The sequence below is a fragment of the Hemiscyllium ocellatum genome, chromosome 24 (assembly GCF_020745735.1).
Source record: "Hemiscyllium ocellatum isolate sHemOce1 chromosome 24, sHemOce1.pat.X.cur, whole genome shotgun sequence".
Lineage (NCBI taxonomy): Eukaryota > Metazoa > Chordata > Chondrichthyes > Orectolobiformes > Hemiscylliidae > Hemiscyllium > Hemiscyllium ocellatum.
This window is the reverse complement of record NC_083424.1, coordinates 45513495-45538430: the sequence shown is the minus strand read 5'-3', so window position 1 is coordinate 45538430 and position 24936 is coordinate 45513495. Positions and strand designations below refer to the sequence as shown.

General features: G+C 44.3%; 1 protein-coding gene across 1 annotated transcript in view; it reads right to left on the bottom strand.

Annotated features, from left to right (window-relative positions):
• LOC132827474 (solute carrier family 2, facilitated glucose transporter member 11-like) overlaps positions 1 to 24450 on the bottom strand; it is a 59241-nt gene extending 34791 nt beyond the window's left edge. Inside the window, exons 1-5 of the mRNA XM_060844162.1 lie at positions 24220 to 24450; positions 11493 to 11591; positions 9544 to 9704; positions 5571 to 5695; positions 3930 to 4059 (exon numbers count right to left, since the gene is read on the bottom strand). Coding sequence (XP_060700145.1) covers positions 3930 to 4059; positions 5571 to 5695; positions 9544 to 9704; positions 11493 to 11591; positions 24220 to 24450 — 746 coding nt within the window. The remainder of the gene's footprint in view (positions 1 to 3929; positions 4060 to 5570; positions 5696 to 9543; positions 9705 to 11492; positions 11592 to 24219) is intronic.
• Between the last annotated feature and the right edge of the window lie 486 nt (positions 24451 to 24936).

Here is a 24936-nt window from a genome sequence, read left to right as displayed (position 1 = left end):
GGGCTGTTGGAGGCTTGTACTCTGATTGGCTCTCCAGTGCTCAGCTTTGGCAAAGGTTTTGCAACCTTCCCAAAATGAAGTATAGCTTTCTGCTGTTGTACCTCAATGTCATAATTCATACCTGGATGTTTGGCTTCAGTAGCTGTTTTGCAATGGGGAGAATAGTTGTGGAGTCTTTGTACTGGGCAACTTTCCTTGCCTTCAGTCTGTGTCTTTCACTGTTTGAAAATTGCCTTGTGTGTTTGATTTGGCAGCTTCACTGCTGCCTCTGCCTTTCTGTTTGACAGAGCTCAGTGTGGGGATTATGGAAGGTGTTATATTTCTCAATACTTCATGAGGAATTCTTCCATAATGAACTGAGGCCCACTGCCATTTATCACAATGTCAGAATGTCATAAAGATTGAAGTGTGACCCAAGCTTTTGACAATCTCACTGGTAGTCATTCAAGTCAGCTGCTTCACCTCTCAGTAGACAGAGTAGTCAGCTACTGTGCGAAGATCTACTCCCAACTTTATCCATGGGCTCTCTGGGTTATTAGGTATCATCACTGACTCTTCATTTTACTTGGCTTGGTACTCATCACCAGCACATCACTGGCAGATGTGGGCCACAATTTATTGCTCATACTTAGTCAGCAAAACACATCTTTTACCTTCTTCACACTTGACTCAATTCCTCAATGGCTTGCATGTGCAAGTCTCTCCTCTCAGCTCCTTAGGGATAATGACTCTATTTGCTTTATATGCCATCTTGGATTGTCAATCAATTTTTAATGTCCAACTCATATCAAATATTGTTCTCATAGTAAGACATGATGTTACTTTTTGAAGCAATAGAGGGAGTGTTTGATTCTGAATGGCATCAATAATCTTTTGAGATAAAGATTCTGCAAAACAACAGCCCTCTGATTGGTTGAGCTGCTGGGAATGAAAAGCTATAAGTCAAATGCCAACCATAACAGAGAGGAAACATCCAGAGCCTGCAAACAGAAAGCATCCATCTCTCTCTCTCTATCTCTCTCTTTCTGTCTCTTCCCTCTTTCTCTCCCTCTATCTCTCTTTCCCCTTTGGTCTACCTCTCTCTCTATCTCACTCCATCTCTCTCTCTCTCTCACTCACTCTATCTCTCTCTCTTTATCTTTCCCTCTATCTCTATCTCTCTTTCTCTCTCTCTCTCTGTGGAGAAAGGCAGAAAAAGACAAAAAAACCGGAAAAGAAAGAATTCTACAGCAACAAAAATGTATAATATCACCTGATCAAATGTCAAACAGCAGAACGACCATCAGCCTTAAGACTAGGGAGTGTCGTTGTTGATAAAACCAAAGGGACTGTGAGATAAAAACAACTTCCCATCTTGTGGTATGGATATTTGATCTTCAGAATGTTGTTTACCCCGACTATATTCCTTTCCTATCCATTATATATGTGTTAAACTAGTTGCCTTTTCGAGATCCAGGTGAAGACATTTTGCTGTCAGTACATGATCTAAGTACTTGATATCAGGCATCCTTAGTTATAATGTTTGTTCTTCAGCTCCAGGTTCATTGGGTGAGTTCTGTCCAGCCCTCACACTAAATTTTGACTGTGATCGACAATGGCTTCTTCCATGGTTTCTCTGCAGCCATAAACTAGCAGATCATCCAATGTTGGTTCCACTTACAGAAGATCATGAACTATCTCATGTTTTTGATGCTCTTATCCTTCAGGAGTTGTGGAAATGCCAATGTCCTTGACAACCAAATCTAACTCCTGAAGGACATCGAGAATGTAGTTAAAGCACTACTGCTTTCAAGCTTCACTTGGATAGTATAGAGTGATTGATCAAAATCTGCAGCTGATATCTTTCCAGAGGCCTGATGGACCTGTTTGCTGTCCTTCCTTCTAGCCATAGACTTGAATGTAAAGTGATTCAGGTTCTTGTAGTGAGAACACTCGTTTTCCCATATTAGGTCTGCTTTCTTCTCCCTAGTGTGATATCCTCCTCAGTACTTGCATCTTGCCCTTTATCCATGACTGTTCCACCCTTTGGTTCTCAAGTTATCTATGAACATAATGCAATGAATCTGCTCTTGCTGCTAATTCAAAACCCGGTGCTTCTGCATCAAACACTTAAGCTTTTTCGCTCACAGTTGACTTGCTGTCACTGCAGGATCTCTTATACATAACATAATCCTGACTAGTTAATCTTTTAATTATATAAATTCACAGGATCCTGTAAGCTGCTTTCATAAAGTAATATCTTGAAGTCATGAAGGTGTCATTCTTTTTGGATCTTAGTACTGAAAATGTACCATCGGTAACTCATGTTCACTTTTGGTTCAAAACCTGCCTTTCACAATTTCTGCTGTCTCTTTTTTTCTGTTCTTCAGAGAAATCTAGGATAGAATGTACTGGAACTATCTCTTCCCAACAATGATAAATGTGTAGCTACATGTAGCTGCTCTAACCTGTTCAGCAAATCTATCCCAAACACGATTTACGACGTTACTTCCATCTGTTCCCTACTATGGAAACTCCCAAAATTTTGTTTCCACTGAAGTCAATGGAAGTAATCATGGGAATGATGTAAAATGGGTTGCCACTAAAGGGTTCCTTCACTCTGTTCACACAATGTGAGAAATACCCCAAGTGTCCCAGCTGATTCTTTCTCAGGCAGTTAATCTTTCTGCACTACAATTCAGCAACTGAGTTATAAGACAATTTTCCTGTTCCTGAAAGAACAACTTCTCTCCTGAATGAGAGTGGATTTTTTCACAGGCCTTAGAATTATATTAAAGTATATATTTTCATTGGTAGCTTTTCCAGCGCATTTGTGTCAGTCTGGCATCCACTACAGGAGTTTAGGCAGATAGCCTACCACCCAACCCTCAGTGAGGAGCATGACTTAGCGTTCAGATTTGGAATACTTCCCACTTCTAGAGATGCACAAGGTCAGCTCGTATATGTTACTGTCTGTTTCCATAGCTTGTTTGTACTAGAACAGGTCATTAGCCTGAAGCTAGAACCTATGGTCTGAAGGGTGTCCACTCTGCGCAAACATGGCTGACCAGGGGACACTCCCACCTTTACCTCCGATCATAGGCTTCTTGACAAGATATGAACAAAGCTCCTTATACCACCATCAACCCCTGGAGTGGGACCTGAACCCAAAGCTTCTGACTCAGAAGCAGGGTATTACCCTCTGTACCATCTGACCTCCAACATTTGAACTGGACTGGCCTCATTTCCCATAGTCCCCTTGCTCACAGAAGGTCTGTCCAGCATTATCTGGTTCAAATCAGGACCTGAAGCTTTGATTGAAACCGCAAGGAGAATGGAGCCACCCACATTATGAAACTAAATGTTAGACAAAATCCTATCGCCTGCACCCCTCCAACTTTCATGCAAAAAGTGGAACCTGAACACATTAATTAATCTCACCCAGATTGGCACTAAGTTGTTGAACTCACCTTTGATTAGGAAACAGGAGACTAGTCTGGGTTTTCCAAAACATATTGTTATTCTACGAGCCTCTTAGGATGTAAGGATTGGGTAAGGACAGGACCACGTCCTGTGTAAAACAGTTAGTTCCTATAGGATTAACTGACACCACAAGATAAGCTCTGCCTATCAGGATATTACGGATCTCGTGTTCACTCAGAATGTGCTCTCAACAATGAGATCTTTGCTTGGGATTGAATCAGCAACAAATTCTAACAAAAAGGGAATTTAAAAGCCCCCGTTCACCTGAATAGTCAAAAGGGAGGTGGGAATCTGTTCACACAGGACAGCCACACGGGGTATCACTATGGAATGGTGACAACACCGTGAAGCTACTGTCCTCAGCTCTTTAGCTTCTGACTGAGCCCCACTCCCACGCACTGGTACTTACCCTTGTGACTGTATAACCCGAAAACGCAACTGGAGGACGGTGTTACGAAGAAACTGACCTGAGTCCAATAATCTGGCCTAAACATTTACCGACGGAAATAAATATTGCAGTGGTAATGGTGACAATCCCTCGCAACTTCTTCGGAGAGCACTCCATAAGGTACATGCAGTGAACATTCAGACCATTCCCTTTGGGTAGGAAGGACACAAAATACCAGCGTTAATTGTTACATTTCTTGTAGAATTGAAGCAACATAACGTACAAAGCCTCTTCCGTAACATATTCCCTCTTTTCATTTATTCAGCTTCTGAATAAAGAACTGGAGCTGGAGGCGAAAAGGAACTGTCCCCAGACAGGCATGGGGACTGAGCCTGGAGGATGGGTCTTATCCCAAACTGACCCCAGACAGGCATGGGGACTGAGCCTGGAGGATGGGTCTTATCCCAAACTGACCCCAGACAGGCATGGGGACTGAGCCTGGAGGATGGGTCTTATCCCAAACTGACCCCAGACAGGCATGGGGACTGAGCCTGGAGGATGGGTCTTATCCCAAACTGACCCCAGACAGGCATGGGGACTGAGCCTGGAGGATGGGTCTTATCCCAAACTGACCCCAGACAGGCATGGGGACTGAGCCTGGAGGATGGGTCTTATCCCAAACTGACCCCAGACAGGCATGGGGACTGAGCCTGGAGGATGGGTCTTATCCCAAACTGACCCCAGACAGGCATGGGGACTGAGCCTGGAGGATGGGTCTTATCCCAAACTGACCCCAGACAGGCATGGGGACTGAGCCTGGAGGATGGGTCTTATCCCAAACTGACCCCAGACAGGCATGGGGACTGAGCCTGGAGGATGGGTCTTATCCCAAACTGTCCCAAGAGAAAAATGCTTGAGCGCTTACATTTACAATCAGAATGTTGCAGGAGAGTGTGGGGGAAGCTTAATACTGCAGCAAAGAGACATAGCTTGGTGTCATTGCAGAATAGGCAGGCCATTGGTCTGACTTTACACCAGACAGTGCAGCTCTAGAAAGTTCGGACCCTTGTTGAGGTGCCTTTATTAAATGCTTCTCAGAATCACAAATGATAGTCTTCAAAATGTGCGATTCCTCAAGTTTTGAGAGGATTTGTAGCTCAGGTTGAGGTTCTGGATGTAGGTTTACTCACTGAGCTGGAAGGTGCATTTCCAGACGTTTTGTCACCATACTAGGTAACAGTAAGGCCTCACCTGGAGGCCCACTGAAGATGTTACCTAGTAGGGTGACAAAACGAGTGGAAATGAACCTTCCAGCTCAGTGAGCAAACCTACATCCAGATTCCTCACATAGTTGATGAGCTCAGTGTATGATTCCTACAACTTCCTCCCACACCACCTCCCCCTGAACACACATCCCTACCATCTCCTACCTTGTCTTCCTGTCACTCCCTTCCCAATTATCACTTGGGTGCTGGCCCAGGCCTTAGTGTAGCTTGTTAAGGATTAATGCCAGGACAACAGGTTCTAAATCCTATGTGACATCTAGGTCAAATTTCCTCTAGCCACTTGATACGTCTAAAACCCAGCAGAATCTTACTTTTGACCTCTATCTTTAGAAATATCTGGGACACCAGAGGTTTTTATTCAATGTATTTACAGCTCTATAAGAAATTACCTCCATGCTGTGACACTTACCAAGACATGAAAATGTTCCTCATACCTGCAGTTACTCCATACATGAACCTCGCCACTAGAATCATCTCAAAGGATCTCGCCATCCGACTGAATCCCACGGACAAAGCCCCCACTATTGTCAAAATATTGTTGAAAGTCAAACAGTTCCTTCTGTAACACAAAGGATTTTAGTTGAAAAGTCAAGGAATTGAATGTGCAATTGCATGTTTTGTACCAAGTGACTGGGATGGGGAGGTGAGGCTGCTAAATCTGGGCCAAGAGTAGAGTGGTGCTGGAAAAGCACAGCAGATCAGGCAGCATCCGAGGAGCAGGAAAATCGACGTTTCGGGCAGGAGTCCTTCATCAGGAATGTTAAGGGTTAATGCAAGTACAATAGGTTGAACCTAATCTTGACTCTAATCCTGCTGTGCTTTTCCAGCACCACTCCAATCTTGACTCTAATCTCCAGCATCTGCAGTCCTCACTTTTGCCTGGTAAATCTGGGCTCTTGGTGATTGAGACTGATTGTGGTATTTCAGAATCAGAATCAGATCAATGGTACTTGAAATGGATGGGTTTGCAGTATGCAGTGGTGCTGTTGATTGAGCAGCTAGTGTGGCTCGTAAGTGGAATCAGCAAATATGGATCTTTCAGTCTGGGCTAGAGATTTCTTCCACATTTCTCAATAACCTTGCAAGCCGGTGACGTATTGAGTACAGTGTTCCTCAGTGGATCAGCAATCAACCAGTTCTCTCTTCAGTTGGTGTATTGCACCACTTTAACAGGCTGGACATGAGTATCACCAAGATTAATTTGGTAAATCTGTGATCTGGCTCTCCACTATGGTGTGTCCTTATGGATGTGTTCCCCTTAGCTAAATCCAGCCAGAGTTGATACATCAGCCAAACTCTGCCCGAGCAAATTTCTCAAACATTTGTTTTGAGGACTCTAAGTCTTTATACACTCAGTTCTCAGCTAATTTCACTCTTACATGGTTTCCTCAGGATTTTAGTCTCTTCCCATCATTTTTCTGTCATTGTACACTGGAAATCTTTTAGGAACATGTCATTTTTGCTTGTAGCCTCTTCCAAAAGTCCCCTTCCATACGCGATGGCAAGGGTATCTCTTTTCAGGTGTCATCCCTCTCTCCTTTACATCTGCCATCATCGCCTCTCTTCTCTGAGTCCTCTGTCCTTGCAAATTATTGTCTCATCTCCTATGCCCCAGTCTCTCCAAATTCCTTGAACATGTTGTTATCTTGCAACTTTCCTAGAATGTTTGAATCATTCCAATTACATTTCTACTCTGGCCCAGAATCAAACTTGAATGAAAGTCACAAACCCAACTGAACTGCGACAAAGGTGAACAGTCCTTTCTCAACCTTCCTGCAGCCTCTGAAATGGCTGGTCACATCCTCCTCCACCAATGCCACGGTTGAGTTGGACAGGACTTCTCCCATGTGATTCCATTCTATTCTATCAAATCATAAACTGTGGATTGATTAGCTCAGTTGGCAGGATGGCTGGGTGTAGAGTGAGGTCAATTCCCATCACTGGCTGAAGTTACCATGAGAGAATTTCCTTCTCAACCCCTCCCCTCTCCTGAGGTGTGGTGACCCTCAGGTTAAACCGTCATCAGTTGTCCCTCTCGAATGAGAGATTGGGACTATGGTAACGTTATTAAATTATATCCAATCAATCACTTGCAATGCCCCGTTAATGTTACTTAAACTTGTCACCCAAGGATCTTATTGGTTCCCTCCTACTTCTCATTTACATTCTGCTCCCATCATCCAAAGGGAAAGTGTGTACCTCCACACATTACTCCATTACATCATCACCTCTTTCAAATCCTCCACATTTGCTAAATTATCCATCCGCTTTTCCAACATATTGTAGATGAAGAGCAGAAATTTTATCCAGTTAACTGCTGGGGAAACTGAAGTCTTTCTTTTCAGTTACCACTTCAAACTCTGTTGCCTAGCGATAGAGGCCTGCCAACAAGCTGGAGCTGAACCAGACTGTTCAAAATCTTGGTGTCAGGTTTGATGTTGAGATGAGATTCTGATCACATGCACACGACTTGACTAAAACTGACTATTTCCATCTCCGTACCATTCCTCACATCCACTCCTGTCTCAGCTCATCACTGACTCTCTGGACATGTTGGTGTGGTCTTTCTACTGCCCAGAAAAATGTGAATGAGAGTTGAGTGGAGGGATCCTGTGGAATCCCCATTGCAGCAGAATCTGAAGTAATTATCTTGGCAATTGAAGATGCCATAGACAATTGTCTAAACCCTTTAAAAGTATCTATTTAACTCAGAACTTGGAGGGTTCAGATGAAATTAAGTAAATAATTACTCAGGAAAAGTTGGACTATTTAGAATCTAGTCTAACTCCTCAGCAAGGTTCTGCATACTTACCTTACATGCTTTCTCCAACTACATCTTCGAGAACTGCAAGACCCCTCCTTATGTCTACTTGACATCCCCTTCCCCCACTCCAGACCAGAAAAACCCTTGCCATGGTGTGGATCTGACCAACCCCATTTCCCTTGCTTCTCCTCTCCCGGGTTCAGACTCACTGCTCCTCCCTTCACAATCTCCCTTCACTCCCCCAAACCCAATCTGCCTCTGTTTGGCCTGACAACTTCCAGAACACCCCTTTCCAGACCTGACCCTTGCCCAACCGTGGGACCTGACACACATCCTCCCCAGACCTCTGGCAGCTCACCTGTTCTGAAACTATGAAAGCCTGCACTCTTGAGAAAACTGTCAGAATTGAGGTTGGCTCTGCATTTCTGAAAGAGCCTTGATCAGACGTTCCGTCAGAAGTGCAGAGTTCTCCGATCTCATTAAAGCAAAATTAGCATTACTACTTATAGAGTCATAGAGTCGTAGAGATGTACAGCATGGAAACAGACCCTTCGGTCCAACCCATCCGTGCTGACCAGAGATCCCAACCTAATCTAGTCCCATTTTCAGCACTTGGCCCATATCCCTCCAAAGCCTTCCTATTTGTAAACCCATCCAGATGCCTTTTAAATGTTGCAATTGTACCAGCCTCCACCACTTCCTCCGGCAGCTCATTCCACACACGTACCACCTTCTGTGTGAAAAAGTTGTCCTTTAAGTCCCTTTTGTATCATTTCCCTCTCACTCTAAACCTCTAGTTCTGGACTCCCCCACCCCAGGGAAAAGGCATTGTCTATTTAATCTATCCATGCCCCTCATGGTTTTATAAACCTCATAAGGTCACCCCTCAGCTTCTTTATACATCTTTTCTCCTTGGAAAATCTGCCCCCATTTTCCAATGCAGTCCTGGCTGATCTTCACATGCTAATCTCCGTCAGCTTGAGGTTATCGAAATCTCCACTGCCCCGTGCTCACTGACATTCATTGGCTCATAGGAAAACATCTTTTTGATTTTAACATTCCCATTCTTGTTTTCAAATCCCTCCATAGTCTCACCCCTTCCCTGTTCAGTAACCTCATCCAATCTCACAACCCTCCAAGACATCTATACTGATTTGCTCCTGCTTTCTTGAGAGTTCCCAATTTTAATCCTCTGTAACGATCATTGTTCTGGCCCCAAACTCTGGATGTGCCTTCCTCCAACTCTCCGAATCTCTACTTCACTTTTCTCCCTTGGCACATTCCTTAAATCTTAGCCCAATGCTTCTTTTCCCTGGCTAATACCTTCTTATATTTATCATTTTTGCTCTACAATGCCTCTGTGAAGTGGCATTGAAGGTGCTACATAAATGCAAGTTGTTTTGTTATGTCACCAAACTCACTAACCATTCAATGCAGACATTCTCCCAAAAGCCATGGAGACTAATCATTGCCTGAGACCACATGACATTGGCATATTTTTGATAGAGCTTAGGGAAAGCAAGTGACTATGACGGCATTCAGTGATCTAATGCAAATTTCACACCTGAAAATTGAGCTACATTTCCAGCACAGAGGCAGCACAACCTGAACAATTGCATTCTTACAAGTTTCCATTCTCCTACCTTCCATATTTCACTGAGAGGTGTCCGGCGATCAGTGCTCCAAACACAGCTCCAATTGAGTACACTGACACAATGATTGACCAGGTCGCTTTCAACGCATGTTCTTCCATTGCTGTACCGTAGCGCTCCAGCCAAGTCTCATTGATAAAATACTTAATGTACTGTAATTAGGAAGTGGCATGTTAAAAATCAATACTTGTTTGGGTGGGAGGACCAGGGACATCTTCTTGTTAAGTTGTAGGTTAGCCCCTTTCAATTATTAGTTTCTTCTAATCGGGTTCAATGTCTGGCTGAGAATGCAGCTTTCGCCTGAACCTTTATCATTGCTTCTCTAAAACTGGTCACCCTGGAAAAATGATTGGTCTTGACATCTTAAGCATTGTAACCATAACCCCACTTCCTCCCCACCCATTGTACCATGATGGGACACCCCTCCCTCCATATGTTTCCAGGCCCACCCAATTGCACAGGCACCGGGTTGCTTTGCATCAATGCACAGACTCCCAGTGAAGGTTTTGGTATCGGAGGGGCCTGCCCTCAGGGCCAGAATTCTATTACCATTATATTGCCTCTTCCATGTCACACAAACTGAAGTTACTGTTCTGCAAGGGTGGGGCACAACCCATCGGTGCCCGCTGAAGGTGTTTTTTTGTTTAAAATATGAGGCATGTCTCTCCCGAGAGAGCAGTGAACTTTTGGAGGAGCAAATTACTGCGGGTGCTGGAATCTGTACTGAAAATAATGTTGGAAATTACAGTGGTTCAGGCAGCATCCTGGGAGAGAAAGGAAGCTAAACTTTGCAGTCTAGGCAACTCTGGAGGAAACACAGTGGGTTCTGAGACAGCTTTTGTTCATGATGCATCTCTTGACTGGAGTAGAGGTTGCATCATGTCAAAGGTAAGTGTTTTTGTGGATAATACTTGGTTCACATGATCTCTTGGCGGTTATGTTTTCCCAGAGTATGTGTTCCTTGATGGGACCTGGACCTCTGCTCTGGGTTTTAAGCTGTTGCAGAAGAAAATGTGGCTGTGTGGGAAGTGGAGGGAGGTTATGTTTAAGCATGATGGATCCTGGGATTGGATAGGCCGAATGGCCAATTCATCTTTCCCAAGCCTTCAAATCACTTTGATCGAATGTTGACACAATGCAATGAATGGAAGGTTATATTTAAAGGACGTGATGCAGCTCATAATCCAATGGTCCTTCTCCAGAATATACTGGCTGCCAGCTGCAAACATTAACCTTGGTTAGGACCTGAATACTTTGGAAATTCCAACATCCATTTAGCACAGGACTGAAGGTATCTATTCAACAAGCCTGCGGTCTCGACACCGAGAGCAGCAAATGTCAGGGAACACAATCATCTCCATGATCTTCTCCACAGATCAGTGCTGGATTAACTTCCAGGAAGTGCCTCATGTAACAGTTTGATGGAAACACCATTAGCACAACGATTGAAGGGGGTGACAGAGAAGGTGTTTGCTCAGGGCAGTTAAGGATGGTCAAAAAATAGGGCTTTGCTGATTTCAACTTTGCTAACATTTGGAGGAAACTAACTAAGTTTAGCATCAGTTCAGCTTCTAATCAATGGTGCCTGTAGCCTATTGCATTAGGCCATTTGTTTTGACTTGTTTTTGCAAACATATTTCAGAAATAAATTCACTTTTGGGAAATAGGAAGAGGGAGCATAATTTCAACCTCAAGAAATTGCAAACTTTCCAAGTAAAATAAACAATAGATCTGTCTTCTCCTGACCTACATTTTCATTGTCATTGATAATGATTTGAATTGTTTGTGAGAAGCAACTCTTCTGTCAGATGAAGTCACTCCCCAGCACTCAATTCTGTGTGGTGTTTAAAATTGGCCCCTGTCACCCCAAAGGAATGGTGCTATAAGATGTTTCTTTAAAGTCACAGTAACAGAGCAATATAAGGATATGTGTTACTCACAACTGACGGTGCATTAATCAGAACCATATTCAGTCCGTGCTGAAATGTACCTCCCATTGCAGAGACGATGATCAGCAACAAAAGAACCTTCAGGTGGAACTGTATTTGGAGAAAGTGTTATCATTCACAGGTAGCCCCAGCTCTCCGTGTCATTGTTTGTCATTGCTAAGATCATGGGTTGACTGATCTCCATCTTACAAGATAGCTGTCATTTTCCTATCACTGCCATCAAAATTAAACTTGTATCCTGGAGAGAACTACTCCTCCTGGTAGTCTGATCCAGACATTGATCAGACTCTGCGCAAATATAAATCTCACAAATATTTGTTTCGGGAACATAGCCTGCTTGTTTCACCACGGACTCTCTTTAAGATTGCGACATTGCCGCGTACACTTGAAGGTGATGTTGGTAATGTTGTCTCTTTATTGTAAGGTATTGTATATTCTGGATGGTATATCTGTACAACGTCTTTGATTCTGTAAAGTTCCCTTCAAGACATAGTTGAGGCACTATATGTCCTAGTTCATCTTGCTATTCCTTATTGTTCCACCTTCTGGCACTTTACAAACTAGCTATGTTTAAAAAGGTCTCCTTAGCCAAAGGTGAAACAGAATGTTCTGGAATGAGCTTATGGTCATACTAAACCTATAGGTTAAAGGAGCAGAATTTTGCCATTTGGCCCATCAAATCTGTTTGTCAGTTAATCATGGCTGACATGATTTTCAATCACATTCTGCTGCCATCTCCCCATTACCTTTGATCCCCTTTCCAATCAAGAGCCTATCTACCTCTGTCTTAAAGTCACTCAATGACATCGTCACAGAACGCTGTGGAGGCATTGGGTTCCACAGATTCAGCACCCTCTGACTATGGGGAAATAGGAGATCTCCACAGGAAACCCTCCCTCATCGAATCAGAGCACAGCAGAGACGTCAGTGAGAGGCATTCTGGGAGATGGCACTGCAGTCACCACGACTGGTCTGAACATCGCAGAGGGGCTGGTGTCAGGGAGTGGTTAACCCTCAAAAAAAAACTGTTCCCCTCCCAACGCCCATCAAAAATAAAGGACACTTTGAGGAGGATAGGAAAGATTTCCATCACGGGAGCTGCCATGCTGAGGGACAGTACTGTGTGAGGAAAAGTGCCAAGGCTTTGTGTGAGGAGACTTTGATGAGATGGAGAGATCGTAAGGCTCAGGTAAGGTTTTCTTTCCCTCTTTTTTTCTAAAGAGCAGCAGAGATGGAAGCTAGAGCAGTTGCATGCTTCTCTTACAGGATGTGGGAGGTCAGGGTCATTATCAGTGTCATTGCTAACTTTACCTGCGAGAATTGCACCCAGCTTCAGTTCCTCACAGACCGCTTAGGGAACTGGAGCTGGATGAACCCCGGATCATTCGGTAGGTTGAGGGGGTGATAGAGAGGAGTTACAGGAAGATAGTCACACCTAGATTACAAGATGAAGGTAATTAGATGACCGTCGGGAGAGGGAAAGGCAGTCAGTGCAGGGATCCCCTGTGGCTGTTCCCCTCAACAACAAGTATAACATTCCGGATACTACTAGGGAAGAGGGGAGGGACCTACGAGGGGAAAGCCACAGCGACCAGGTCTCTGGCACTGAGAAGGCTCAGAAGGGAAGGGGAGAGAAGAGGAGAGCATAGTAATAGGGGATTCATTGGTTAGGGGAACAATCAGGAGATTCTGTGGATGAGAACAAGACTCCCAGACGGTATGTTGCCTCCCGGGTGCCAGGGTCAGGGATGTCTCGGACCGAGTCTATGGCATTCTTAAAGGGGAGGGTGAGCAGTCAGAAGCCGCAGTACATATCAGTATGAATGACATAGGTAGGAAAAGGGATGAGTTCATGAAAAGTGAATTTAGGAAGTTAGGAAAGAAGCTAAAAAGAAGGACCTCAAAGGTAGTAATCACCAGATTACTGCCTGTGCCACATGCTAGTGAGGGTAAGAATAGGAAGATATGGTAGACAAATACGAGGCTGGAGACATCGTGCAGGGAGCAAGGTTTCAGATTTGAGGATCATTGGGTTCTCTTCTGGGGAAGATCTGACCCATACAAAAGGGATGGGTTACACCTGAACTCGAGGGGGAAGCAATGTTCATGCGGATAGGTTTGCTGGGACTTTTGGGCAAGTTTTAAACTAAGTTAGCAAGGGGCTGGGAACCAGAGCATCAAGTCAGAAGATGCAGCAGTTGGTGTAAAGGGAGGTGCTTCAAGCAGAGAGACTGTGAGGAAGAGGGTGGGAGTCCAGGCAGAAGGAAGCAATGGAGGCCACAGCAAAGGTTAGAAAAGAAAAAAGTAGAATTAAACAACAGAATCATATGCAAAAGACAGGGAGATTGCTAGATTCTAAAGGGACAATGAGTACAAGGCACTTTATCTGAATGCCTGTAATATATGAAACAAAGTCTTTGAACTTGTTATGCAAATCAGTACAAAGGGGTCTGATATAGATGCCATTACAGAAACGTGGGTGCAGGGTGGTGATGACTGGGAATTAAAAATCCAAGGGTATCAGGTAATTAGGAAGAATAGGCAGGAAGGTAAGGGAGGTGGGGTCACGCTCTTAATTAAGGATGAGATTAGGCCAATAAGGAGAGACAATATAGGATCTAAGGGGCAAAATGTTGAATCCATTTGGGTGGAGATCAGGAATAGTAAGGGGAAGAAGCCACTGGTGGCAGTAGTCTATAGGCCAGCCAATAATAATGCTGCAGTGGCACAGCCTATCAATCAAGAAATATCTGCCGAATATAAGAATGGAATGGCAGTAGACATGGGGGTGTTTAACATGCCAATGGCCGAATCAAATCGGTAGAGGCAGTCTTGAAGAGTTCATTCATGATTGCTTTTTGAACAATATGTTACCAAACCTACAAGGGAGCATGCAATCTTAGATCTGATCCTGTGAAATGAGACAGGTAAAATTAATGATCTCGCAATTAAGGATCCTCTCAAAAAGAGTGATCACAGTATGATCGAATTTCGGATACAAATGGGGAAATAGTTTCATCTAAAACCAGGATGTTATGCTTCAACAAGGGAGACTATAATTGGATGAAGAAGGAGTTGGCTAAATGACACTGGGAACACAAGTTATATGGTGGAACAGTTGAGGTATAGTGGAGGACTTTCTAGTGGAAAGTGGAGGATTTTTCACAGTGCTCAAGGAAAGTATATTCTGGTCAAAAACAAGGATAGCAAGGGTAGGACGAGCCAGCCTTGGATAACCAAGGAAATAAAGGAAGACGTCCAGTTAAAATCTCAGGCTTACAAAGTACCCAAGGGTAGGGAGAAACAGGAGGATTGGGAAAACTTTAAAAAGCAACAAAGAACGAGAAAGCAAGTGATAAAGGAAAGATTGAGTATGAATGCAAGCTAACACAGAATATAAAAAAGGTAGGAAATGTTTTGATGTATATATAAAATGGAAAAGGGTGGCTAAAGTGGTCCCTTGCAGGATGAGAAAGGGGAATGAATATTGAGTAATGTTGGAACAGCCGAGGCCTTGAATAACTATTTTGTGTCAGCTTTCACAGTGGAAGATGTGTCTAACATGCCAAAGAATGATGTTAAGGATACAATGGGAGGTGAGGACCTCAATTCAATTATTATCACTAAAGGGGTAGTGTTGAGCAAACTTGAGGATCTAAGGGTAGCTAAGGCCCCTGGTCCTGATGGAATGCATCCCAGGTGCTGAAAGAAATGGCAGAAGTTATAGTAGAAGCATTAGTGGTAATTTACCAAAATTCACTAGACTCAAGACAGGTCCTGGCAGACTAGAAGACAGCGAATGTCACACCACTGTAGATTAAAGGCAGGTAATTATAGGCCAGTTAGCTTAACAATTGTAGGCGGGAAAATGCTGGAGGCCATCATTAAAGAAGAAGTAGTGAGATAACTGGATGGAAAAGGTTCCATCAGGCAAACACAGCATGGATTCAGGAAGGGAAGGTTGTGTTTGACAAAGTTACAGGAGTTCTTTGAGGATGCAACAAGGGTGGTAAATGGAGGGGAACAGGTGCATGGAGTTGCAGGGAATGTACTAGCATGGATAGAGGACTGGTTAACCAATAGAAAGTAGAGAGTTGGGCTAACTGGGTGTTTCTCTGGTTGGAAATCAGTGCTGAACGGGGTGCCACAGGGGTTAGTGTTGGGCCCAGAACTGTTCATGATATACAGCATATATGTGATATGGAAGAGGAGACTGAGTGTAATGTATCCAAGTTTGCTGATGACACTAAATTGAGTGGAAAGGCAAACTGTGCAGAGGATGTGGAGGGACTGTAAAGAGATTTAAATAGTTAAGTGAGTGGGGAAGGGTCTGGCAGATGGAGTACAATGTTGGTAAATGTGAGGTTATCCATTTTGGAAGTAAAACTAGTAGGTCAGAGTATTATTTAAATGGTCAAAGATTGCAGTATGCTGTTGTGCAGAGGGACTTAGAAGTGCCCGTACATGAATAGCTAAAGGTTGATTTGCAAGTGCAACAAGTGCCATTCCTGATGAAGTACTTATGCCCGAAACATCGATTCTCCTGTTCTCAGATGCTGCCTGACCTGCTGTGCTTTTTCAGCACCATTCTCTCAACTCTGAACTCCAGCATCTGTAGTCTTCCCTTTCTCCTTGCAAGTGCAACAAATAATCAGGAAGGCAAACAGAGTATTGGCTTTCATTGCTAGAGGGATTGAATTTGAGAGCAGAGAGGTTCAACTGGAAAGGGGTCAGAAAAGATTTACAAGGATGTTGCCAAAGTTGGAGGATCTGAGCTATAGGGAGAGGCTGAATAGGTTGGGGCTGTTTTCCCTGGAGCGTCAGAGGCTGAGGGCTGACCTTTTAGAGGTTTATAAAATCATGAGGGGCATGGATAGGATAAACAGATAAGGTCTTTTCCCTAGGGTGGGGGAGTCCAGAAGTAGAGGGTATAGGTTCTGGGTTAGAGGGGAAAGATATAAAAGGGATCTAAGAGGCAACTTTTACACGCAGAGGGTGTTACATGTATGGAATGAGCTGCCAGAGGAAGTGGTGGTGGCGAGTTCAACTACAACATTTAAAAGGCATCTGGATGGGCATATGAATAGGAAGGGTTTAGAGGGATATGGGCCAAATGCTGGCAAATGGGACTAGATTAGGTTAGTATATCTGGGCAGGATGGACGAGTTGGATCGAAGAATCTGTTTTCGTGCTGTACATCTCTATGATCTAATTGTACAAGGTGTTGATGAGGCTGCATGTGGAGTATTGTGTGCAGGTTTGGTCTCCTTACTTGAAGAAGGATATGCTAGCTTTGGAGGTGGTGCAGGGTACATTCATGAGGTTGATTGTAGAGATGAGGGGCTTACCCAATGAGAAGAGATTGAGCTACCTGGGACTGTTCTTGCTAGAATTTAGAAAAATGAGACAAAATCATATAGAAACATGTAAAATTATGGAAGGGATACATAAATTGTTTCCACTGGTGGGGGAGACCAGGACTAGGGGACATGGCCTCAAGATAAGGGGGAGTAGATTTAGGACAGAGATGAGGAAGACTTGCTTTTCCCAGAGAGTAGTGAATCTATGTAAATCCCTGGCCCGGGAAGCAGTAGAGGCAGCTTCATTCAATACATTCAAGACACAGTTGGATGGGTTTTAGCATGGTAGGGGAATTAAGGGTTGTGGATAATGCAGGTAGGAGGAGCTGAGGTGATGGATAGATCAGTCATGATCTTAATGAATGGTAGAGTAGGCTTTACGGGCCAAGTGGGCTATTCCTGCTTCTATTACTGTGAAAATCTATTACTATGAAATACTGAAAGCTATTGAGAATCATCTTGGCACAGAACAAAGGAACAGCTGCTTTTTGGACACAGAGCTATCAAGAAAGAGAGGGAGAGAGACAGAGAATGCAGTTCCTGTTAGTATGAGCAGGGAATACTGTTTCTGGGTTACCAGCTGCATTGCAGTTAGCTCTCTGGTCAGTAGAATGAACAGAGGGGCCTTTTGGAGATTTAAGGAATAATCAATTGCCGGTGGGTCTGGAATACTCAAACTGAATGGAACAATGTTCTCTTTTTAATTAAATGCATTCACAGGTTGAGGGTGTTGTTGGCTAAGCCCATCACCACAGGGCAGTGATGAGTCAACCACATTTGCTGTGGGTCTGGAGTCACATGTAGGCCAGACCAGGTAACAAAGACAGTTTCGTTCCCTGAAAGACATTAGTGAACCAGATTGGGTTTTCTGATAATTGGCAATGGATTCATGGTCATCATTAGGCTCTTAATTCTAGACATTTATGGGACTGAAATTCCACCATCTGCCACGGCAGGCTTCAAACCCAGGTCCCCAGAACATTGCCTGGGTCTCTGGATTAACAGTCAGGTGATAATACCACAAGGCCATCACTTCGGAAAGTCATGGAAAGATTTGCCGTGATACATGAAAGAACAGGGATCCTGCTAGAGAAATAGGAACAACCAGTCACCTGTTTGTAAAAAGCAGGACAAACGCGAGTGACCGTCAGTCCAGTCTCAATCAGTAGCAAAGTGATTTAATTTCCTTCAGCACCTTGTAGAGTACACTGATACCGTATCTGTTTTTGTGACCTACTCCCTACACACCAGCCTAGGCCCCAAACACTACTTCTGAGTAGCAAATTGCTTGTACTTTTTTTCTAATTTAACATATAGTGTTGTCACAAGGTGGTCTCTTTGACATCTCTGGGACAAAATGCAGACCGGATTATTGATTTGTGGAACACCTCCGCTCAGTCGCAGGCATAATCCTGATCCTTGTTTGTCATTTCACACATGAACTTGTTCCCACTCCAACCTCTCTGTCCTTGAGCTACCGTGGTGTTCCAATGGAGTTCAAGATGAGCTTGAGGAACAGCTCCTTCATATTTCAACTCATCACTCTATAGCTTGCTGGGCTCAACATTGAATTTTGGATCATATTTTTGGCCACCATTTTTCACGGGGTTTTTTTTTTGCTGACTTGTTTTTTTTCTCATTTCTTTATTTATTTGTTCACCTTACATTCTCTTTGCAACCATCCACCTCTGGCCTGAACAAGCTTTTGTTCCTTCACTCGGCACTGCTTCGGTTTTGATACCCCAAAGCCTTTTATCTCCTAACCTTCACTTTACCACAGACCTCGCCTTTTGTTCTTCATTCTTCCTTTCCCTCTCTTCACTTGCTCAAAGTCTATAACATTGCGAATTACAATTCTGGATGAAGGGTGGGCATTGACCCAAAATGTTAGCATTGTATTTCTCTTTATAGAAAGTGCCTAACCCTTTGATTACTTCCAGCATTTTCTGTTTCTAATATAGATTTCCAACCTCTACATTATTTTACTTTGATGTTATGGAGGGTGTTGTTGACAATGTATCTTTTAATTGTATATATTTATTGAAAAGGATTTTGCTATTTTTTAAAACCACAAACCAAAAAAAAAAGAAAAACAAAGTTATAAAAGTACAAAGGTACAGAAAAATAGGAATAATATTACAATATTAAGTTGTATTACAATATCTCCAGATTGTAGTAGACTCTTATTTACTTAACTTAATCCAAACTAAGGCAAACTTAAATTAAATAAAATAACATTAGATTACATTGGAATCCACCAAAATTAAATGACACTACATTGTACCATGTTACACTACTCCACTCACCGCCCTTCCATCAAGGGTCCCGCCCACGGCGCGGGGTGGGCCAACATCGATTATATCCGTATTTACTAGGCCTCCCCACCCCCCTCAGTGTCCCCAGACCATTTGCGGCCCTCATGGCTATACAAAGGCCCTTATCAATACCGTTGACAAATCCATTTCTATATAATTTTAAAAGGGTCGCCATGTCTTATAAAATGTCTCTGTTCCGTGGTGCACCGTACTTGTCAGGTAATCCTGAGGGATGTGCTCCAACACAAGTCTGCACCACCCTACAAGACCTGGCGACTTTTCTGATATCCAATTCATGAGGATGGCTTTCCTTGCCCAGTACGTCAGAATGTTGAATCTCCTCCCGTGATCGCCCAAAGAGGGAAGGTTCAGTAGTCCTAAGAGGAGGGATACAGGATTTCCCCCCCCAACTTCCATTCCCAAAATCCCCTCCAGTTCACTCACTATAGTCACCCCCCCCCAGTATCCGTGAATCTTGTGACAGGACCGGAGGCAATGTATAAGGGTGCCTACACTGTTTTTACATTTGGGACATTTCAGGGAAGATCCTTTCTTAAACTTTGTTAGTCTCTCTGGCGCCATATGAGCTCTATGGGGGATCTTCAATTGCATCACTTGTGCCTTATTGCATATTGAAATCGTCTTTACATTCCCTCATATATCCTCCCATGTTTCTGATGAGATTTCTTCCCCTAACTCCTGATTCCAAATCTCATGGAGTCTCTCCATAGCCCCCCCCAGGCATTCCCTCTTTGCAGATGATTTAAGGTACTAGCTGAGAGAGTGCCCCCACATCGGAGCACTCTACGTTCTGTATCTGACTTGTAGGGCTGGGTCAAGAGCGTGAATTTCTTCTGTATATAGTCTCTAACTTGGAAATATCAGAAGATGTCCCTATTAGGATTCTGTACTTCTGACAGAATTGGCTAAAAGTCATCATGACCTCTCCCTCAAACAGATCTCCCAGACAGGAGGTCCCTTTACCCTCCCATGGTTTAAAACCAGAGCTCATTGACCCCAGTCTAAATCCTGGGGCTCCCACTAATTGGGTAAACGGTGAAGTCTTGAGCGAATTGTCCTCATCTGCCGCCCCATCCTCTGTGCTTTTACTGTATTTATAATAATCGGGCTTTCACAGTGCTCAATTACTGATCGCATCTCACCATGAACAGAAAGTTTATGAGGGGGCACTCCAGCTGTGAGGCCTCCACATCCAGCCGTATCGATTTCGGGTCATTGTGCACCCATTCGCCCACATATGACTGCAGAGCACCTATTTGATATTTCTTCAGATCTGGGAGGTCCACCCTCCAACCCCCCCACACCCCCTGCCAAATATCCTGCGGAAGCTGCAGGTCGGTAAATTTAATTAAGGGGCGCCTACAGCACCAAAGAACTGATCCAGGCCATTCTGCAAACCTCGGCCGCATCTGTTCGGGTCATAATAATGGGAGCATCCTCATAGGATATAGCAACCAATGGAGAACATTCACTTTGATCAAGACTATACTGCCAAGCCATGATATGGATAGTCCCTCCCATCGCTGCGAATCCTGCTTTATCCTCTCAATCAGCTATACAAAGTTAGCTCCGTACAGCTGCCGGAAGCGAGGTGTAATGAAAATTCCTAGAGAGAGAAAACCTTTCTGTGACCATTTAAAGGGAAATTCCATTCCGCCCTCCAACTTCGGTACCTCCATCAACCAGCCCCCCCCCCCCCCCCCCCCCCCATAGGCATCACTTCAGATTTTGTGAAATTTATCCTATATCCTGAAAAGCTCCCGAATAATTTAATTTTTCGTATTACCCGGGGTATGGACTTTTCTGGGTTGGCTAGAAACACAAGGATGTCATTCACATAGAGAGTAACTTTGTGTTCCCCAGGTCCCACTTTCTGGCTCTTATTGAGTAGCCTCTGCCAGTAGTTCAAGTACCAAAGTGTAAAAGGGACATCCCTGTTGGCTACCCCTCTCCACATCAAAATTACTCAACGTAACCCCATTTGTAATAACCGCTCCCTTAGGGTCTTTATGTAACACTGTCACCCACCTAGTAAAGGCCCCTCCCAGAACAAAATACTCGAAAACAGCAAAGAGATAAGACCATTCCGCACGTTCAAAAGCCTTCTCTGCATCTAGGGAGACCACCAAACCCGGAACCGCACTCTGTTGGCATATTTGCACCATACTCAGTACCCGTCTGATATTATTTGAGGAGCTGCGGCCCTTGATAAAACTCATCTGGTCCTCGTTTATAATAACAGGCAGCACCTTCTCCAGTATCAAAGCCAACACCTTTTGATAAGATTTTAAAATCCACATTCAGCAACGAGATGGGCCTGTACGATGTGCAATCTTCAGGGTCTTTCCCTTTTTTTAGAATGAGGGGAATATTAGCCTGCCTGAGAGAGGGGGGAAGACAGTCCTGGCTATATGAATGAGTATACATCCCCAGCAGCAGTAGAGCCAACATGTGTACAAACCCCTTGTAAAATTCACTTGGGAATCCATCTGGGCCAGGTGCCTTACCACTCTGGAGCTGCCTTACTGCCTCCTGAACTGCTAGAGGTGCATTGAAAAGGGAGGCCTGATCTCCATTTATAACAAGGAGGTCTAAGTTTTCAAAAAATGACTCCATTCCGGCATTTCCATCCTCACATCACTCCGAACGGTATAACTCTGTATAGAACTCCCAAAATCTGGCATTGATTTTCCTCAGTTCACGGGTAAGCTCTCGACCTGACACCGCAATGGACTGTGGGGCACTTTTCTTCCCAGCTAGGTAAACCAGGAATCTACCTGGTTTGTCCCCATATTCAAACAACCTGTGCTTTGCAAAGGAGATCTCTTTCTTTGCCACTTGTGTGAGCACTAAGTCAAGAGCAGCCCAGAGAGCCGTGACTCATTGCAATTTAACCATGATGGTCTGGTGTCATATTCCAATTCAACTAGGCCTCGAGCATCCGCTGCTGCTCCCCCCACTCCATCTCCCTCTCGCTGCCGAATATGAAATAATCACACCCCCTAAGTATGCTTTGGTGGTCTCCCAGAGCACTGAAAGGCTTGCTGGCCGTACCCCAACTGACATCCCGAAAAGCCCTGAACTCCCTTGTGACGTACTGGACAAAGTTATTATCCTTCAACAGGAACAGACCCATGCGCCATTGGCCACGGGCCTGCTCCACTACCTTTGGTCTTAACATCTAAATATACTGCCGCATGGTCCGAGATTCTTATACTCCCAATTCTACAGGCTAACACCCAGTCCAAGCAGACTGACGGAACAAAGAACACATCGATTCTTGTGTGGCACTTGTGTGGGTTGAAGTGGAAGGTAAAGTCACTCCCATTTGGGTGGAGGCATTTCCAAACTCCACTAGCCCCAGCTCCTCACACAAGTCCATTAATTGCCTCAACTGCCAAGGTGTACCCAACAGCCCTCTTGGCATCCTGTCTACCCCAGGGTCCATGAGACAATTAATGTCCCCTCCTATAATCGTATGGCGCACCCCAAGCACCATTTCCTTAGAGACTGCGTCAACTAAAAATTTGAGAGGGTGCGCCAGGGAACAATAGACATTCAGAACGCCATTCTCCATGTATCAGCACCTTAAGAATGATGAACCGTCTATAGTCATCCTTGATTTGCTCTGTCATCTGAAACAAAAGGTTCCTCTGTATCAATAAGGCCACCCCTATATTTTTGGAATTAAAGGAGGAAAAGAATACCCTATTGTATCCCTGCTGCTGTAGTTTCAGATGCTCGCTATCTGTCAAAAGTGTTTCTTGCAACATCGTGATGTCAACTCTTTCTTGAGACTTGAGAGCACCTTTTTCCTTTGAACGGGGGGGTGGCTCCCCTTTATATTCCAGGTGCATCACCTGAACAAATTGCTTGCCATGACTGCACACTACAGTCCAGAGACCCCCCGAGAGGAAGAAGCTCAATCAACATGCGACAAGTGGAGAGAAAACGAATTTTATCAAATCTGAAAACTATTCCTACAAACATTATCAAAACTATTAAAACTAAAGAACTCATCTCTACTACTAAATTAAACAGCTGAACACAAAAAGCACAAGTTTCCAAAGATCCCCTCCCTTGCCCATAGGGGGAGCTCATTCCCAACCTCACAACCATCCAAGCACCTTCCAGTTAATGCCACGCCCCAGGCCCGAGCAAGAAAGACAAACATATTATTTACACTCCTGCAAGTTAACAATGGACACCCAACCCTCACCCTCTTCACCTCAGCCCCACTCATCTTTACATCCAAGGAGTAACCATCCCTCACCCTGCAAAATAGAACAATACAATAACTAATAACCTCCAAACACAAAAAAAATACACAGGATTGTATATCAATGCATTATCAAGTCTATAAATCCCAAGACCCCAAAAGGGAAAAAAAAAGAAAGAAAATACAAAAAGAAAGTTATATTATGCCATTGTCCATCCACCCCTTCTTCTCTGCTCTCCTCTGCCAGGGTCTATCATTTCAACAAGTTCAAAAATTCTTCTCCTTTTTCCACTGAGTTGGAGTTGTAGACAGTTCCCCCACAGCTGAAAGTAGCACTGCTGGATACCTCGGAATATTAATTGTTTAAATCTCTTAGTTTCTTCTTTACCTCATCAAAGGCCTTCCTTTTCTTAATTACAGCCCCGGAGAAGTCATGAAAAAACATTATTTTTGAGCCTTTATAAGCCAAAGCCTATGGATCCTTTCCCAGTCTTCTGGCTGTTTCAATTATTAATTTTTTTCCTTGAAATGCTGGAGTCACACTAGGACCGGCTGGGGACACTGAGCTGGCCCAGACCTGCACAATGCGATCCTGTAGGCCCGCTCCACACCCACCCAGCCTGACTCGATTTCCAGGCCCAGCAGCTCCAGAACCCATCCCTCGAGGAATTCGTCAAGGTTTTCTCCTCCTTCCCGCTCAGGTAAGCCCAGAATTCGCAAGTTTTTTTTCCTCTCCGACCTCAATTCTCGAGGTCATCTACCTGTTACTGCAGGGCCTGAACCTGGCATTCCAGGGCTCAGACCCCCCCCTTGGAGCTCTCCGTCACAGCCTCTGAGGCCACGGTCCTTTGTTCCACAGCCCCAAAGGTCCGGATCACTTGCTCATGCTTTGCCAGCATGGCAGTGATTGGTTCCAGCACTCCCTTGGTCTTTTCACGGAGTTGTGTAAACTCCACGAATACATGCTGCTGTTCCATTGGACCCAAAGGCACCGCCGCAGGAGTTGAGATAACGGCTGTGGGTGTTCCTGACATAGTAGGGGAGTACCCTGCTTGCTGACCTCCCCGGAGCCCGTTCCTTTCGATGTCTTCATATTAACTCCAGACCTTCTAAGTTCAAATTTAAAGGGCGTCTGTGTATTCTGCCAGTTTGTAGCTACCAACATTCCCCAGGGGTGACCAGCAGGGTTGGGGGCGGGGGCGGCAGCGATGGAGCCCACCTTGCCCTGGGTATGACACAGCCTAACGTAGCAGACTGCTCAGACTGCCACCACCTTGAATCTCCCGTTGACAATGTTAAGTACTCGGAGAAAGTGAGCACTGCAGATGCTGGAGATTAGAGTCAAGAGTGTGGTGTTGGAAAAGCACAGCAGGTCAGGCAGCATCCGAAGAGCAGGAGAGTCGACGTTTCAGGCAAAAGCCTGATGAAGGGCTTATGCCCGAAACATCAACTCTCCTGCTTCTCGGATCCTGCCTGACCTGCTGTGCTTTTCCAACACCACACTCTCAAATGTTAAGGAC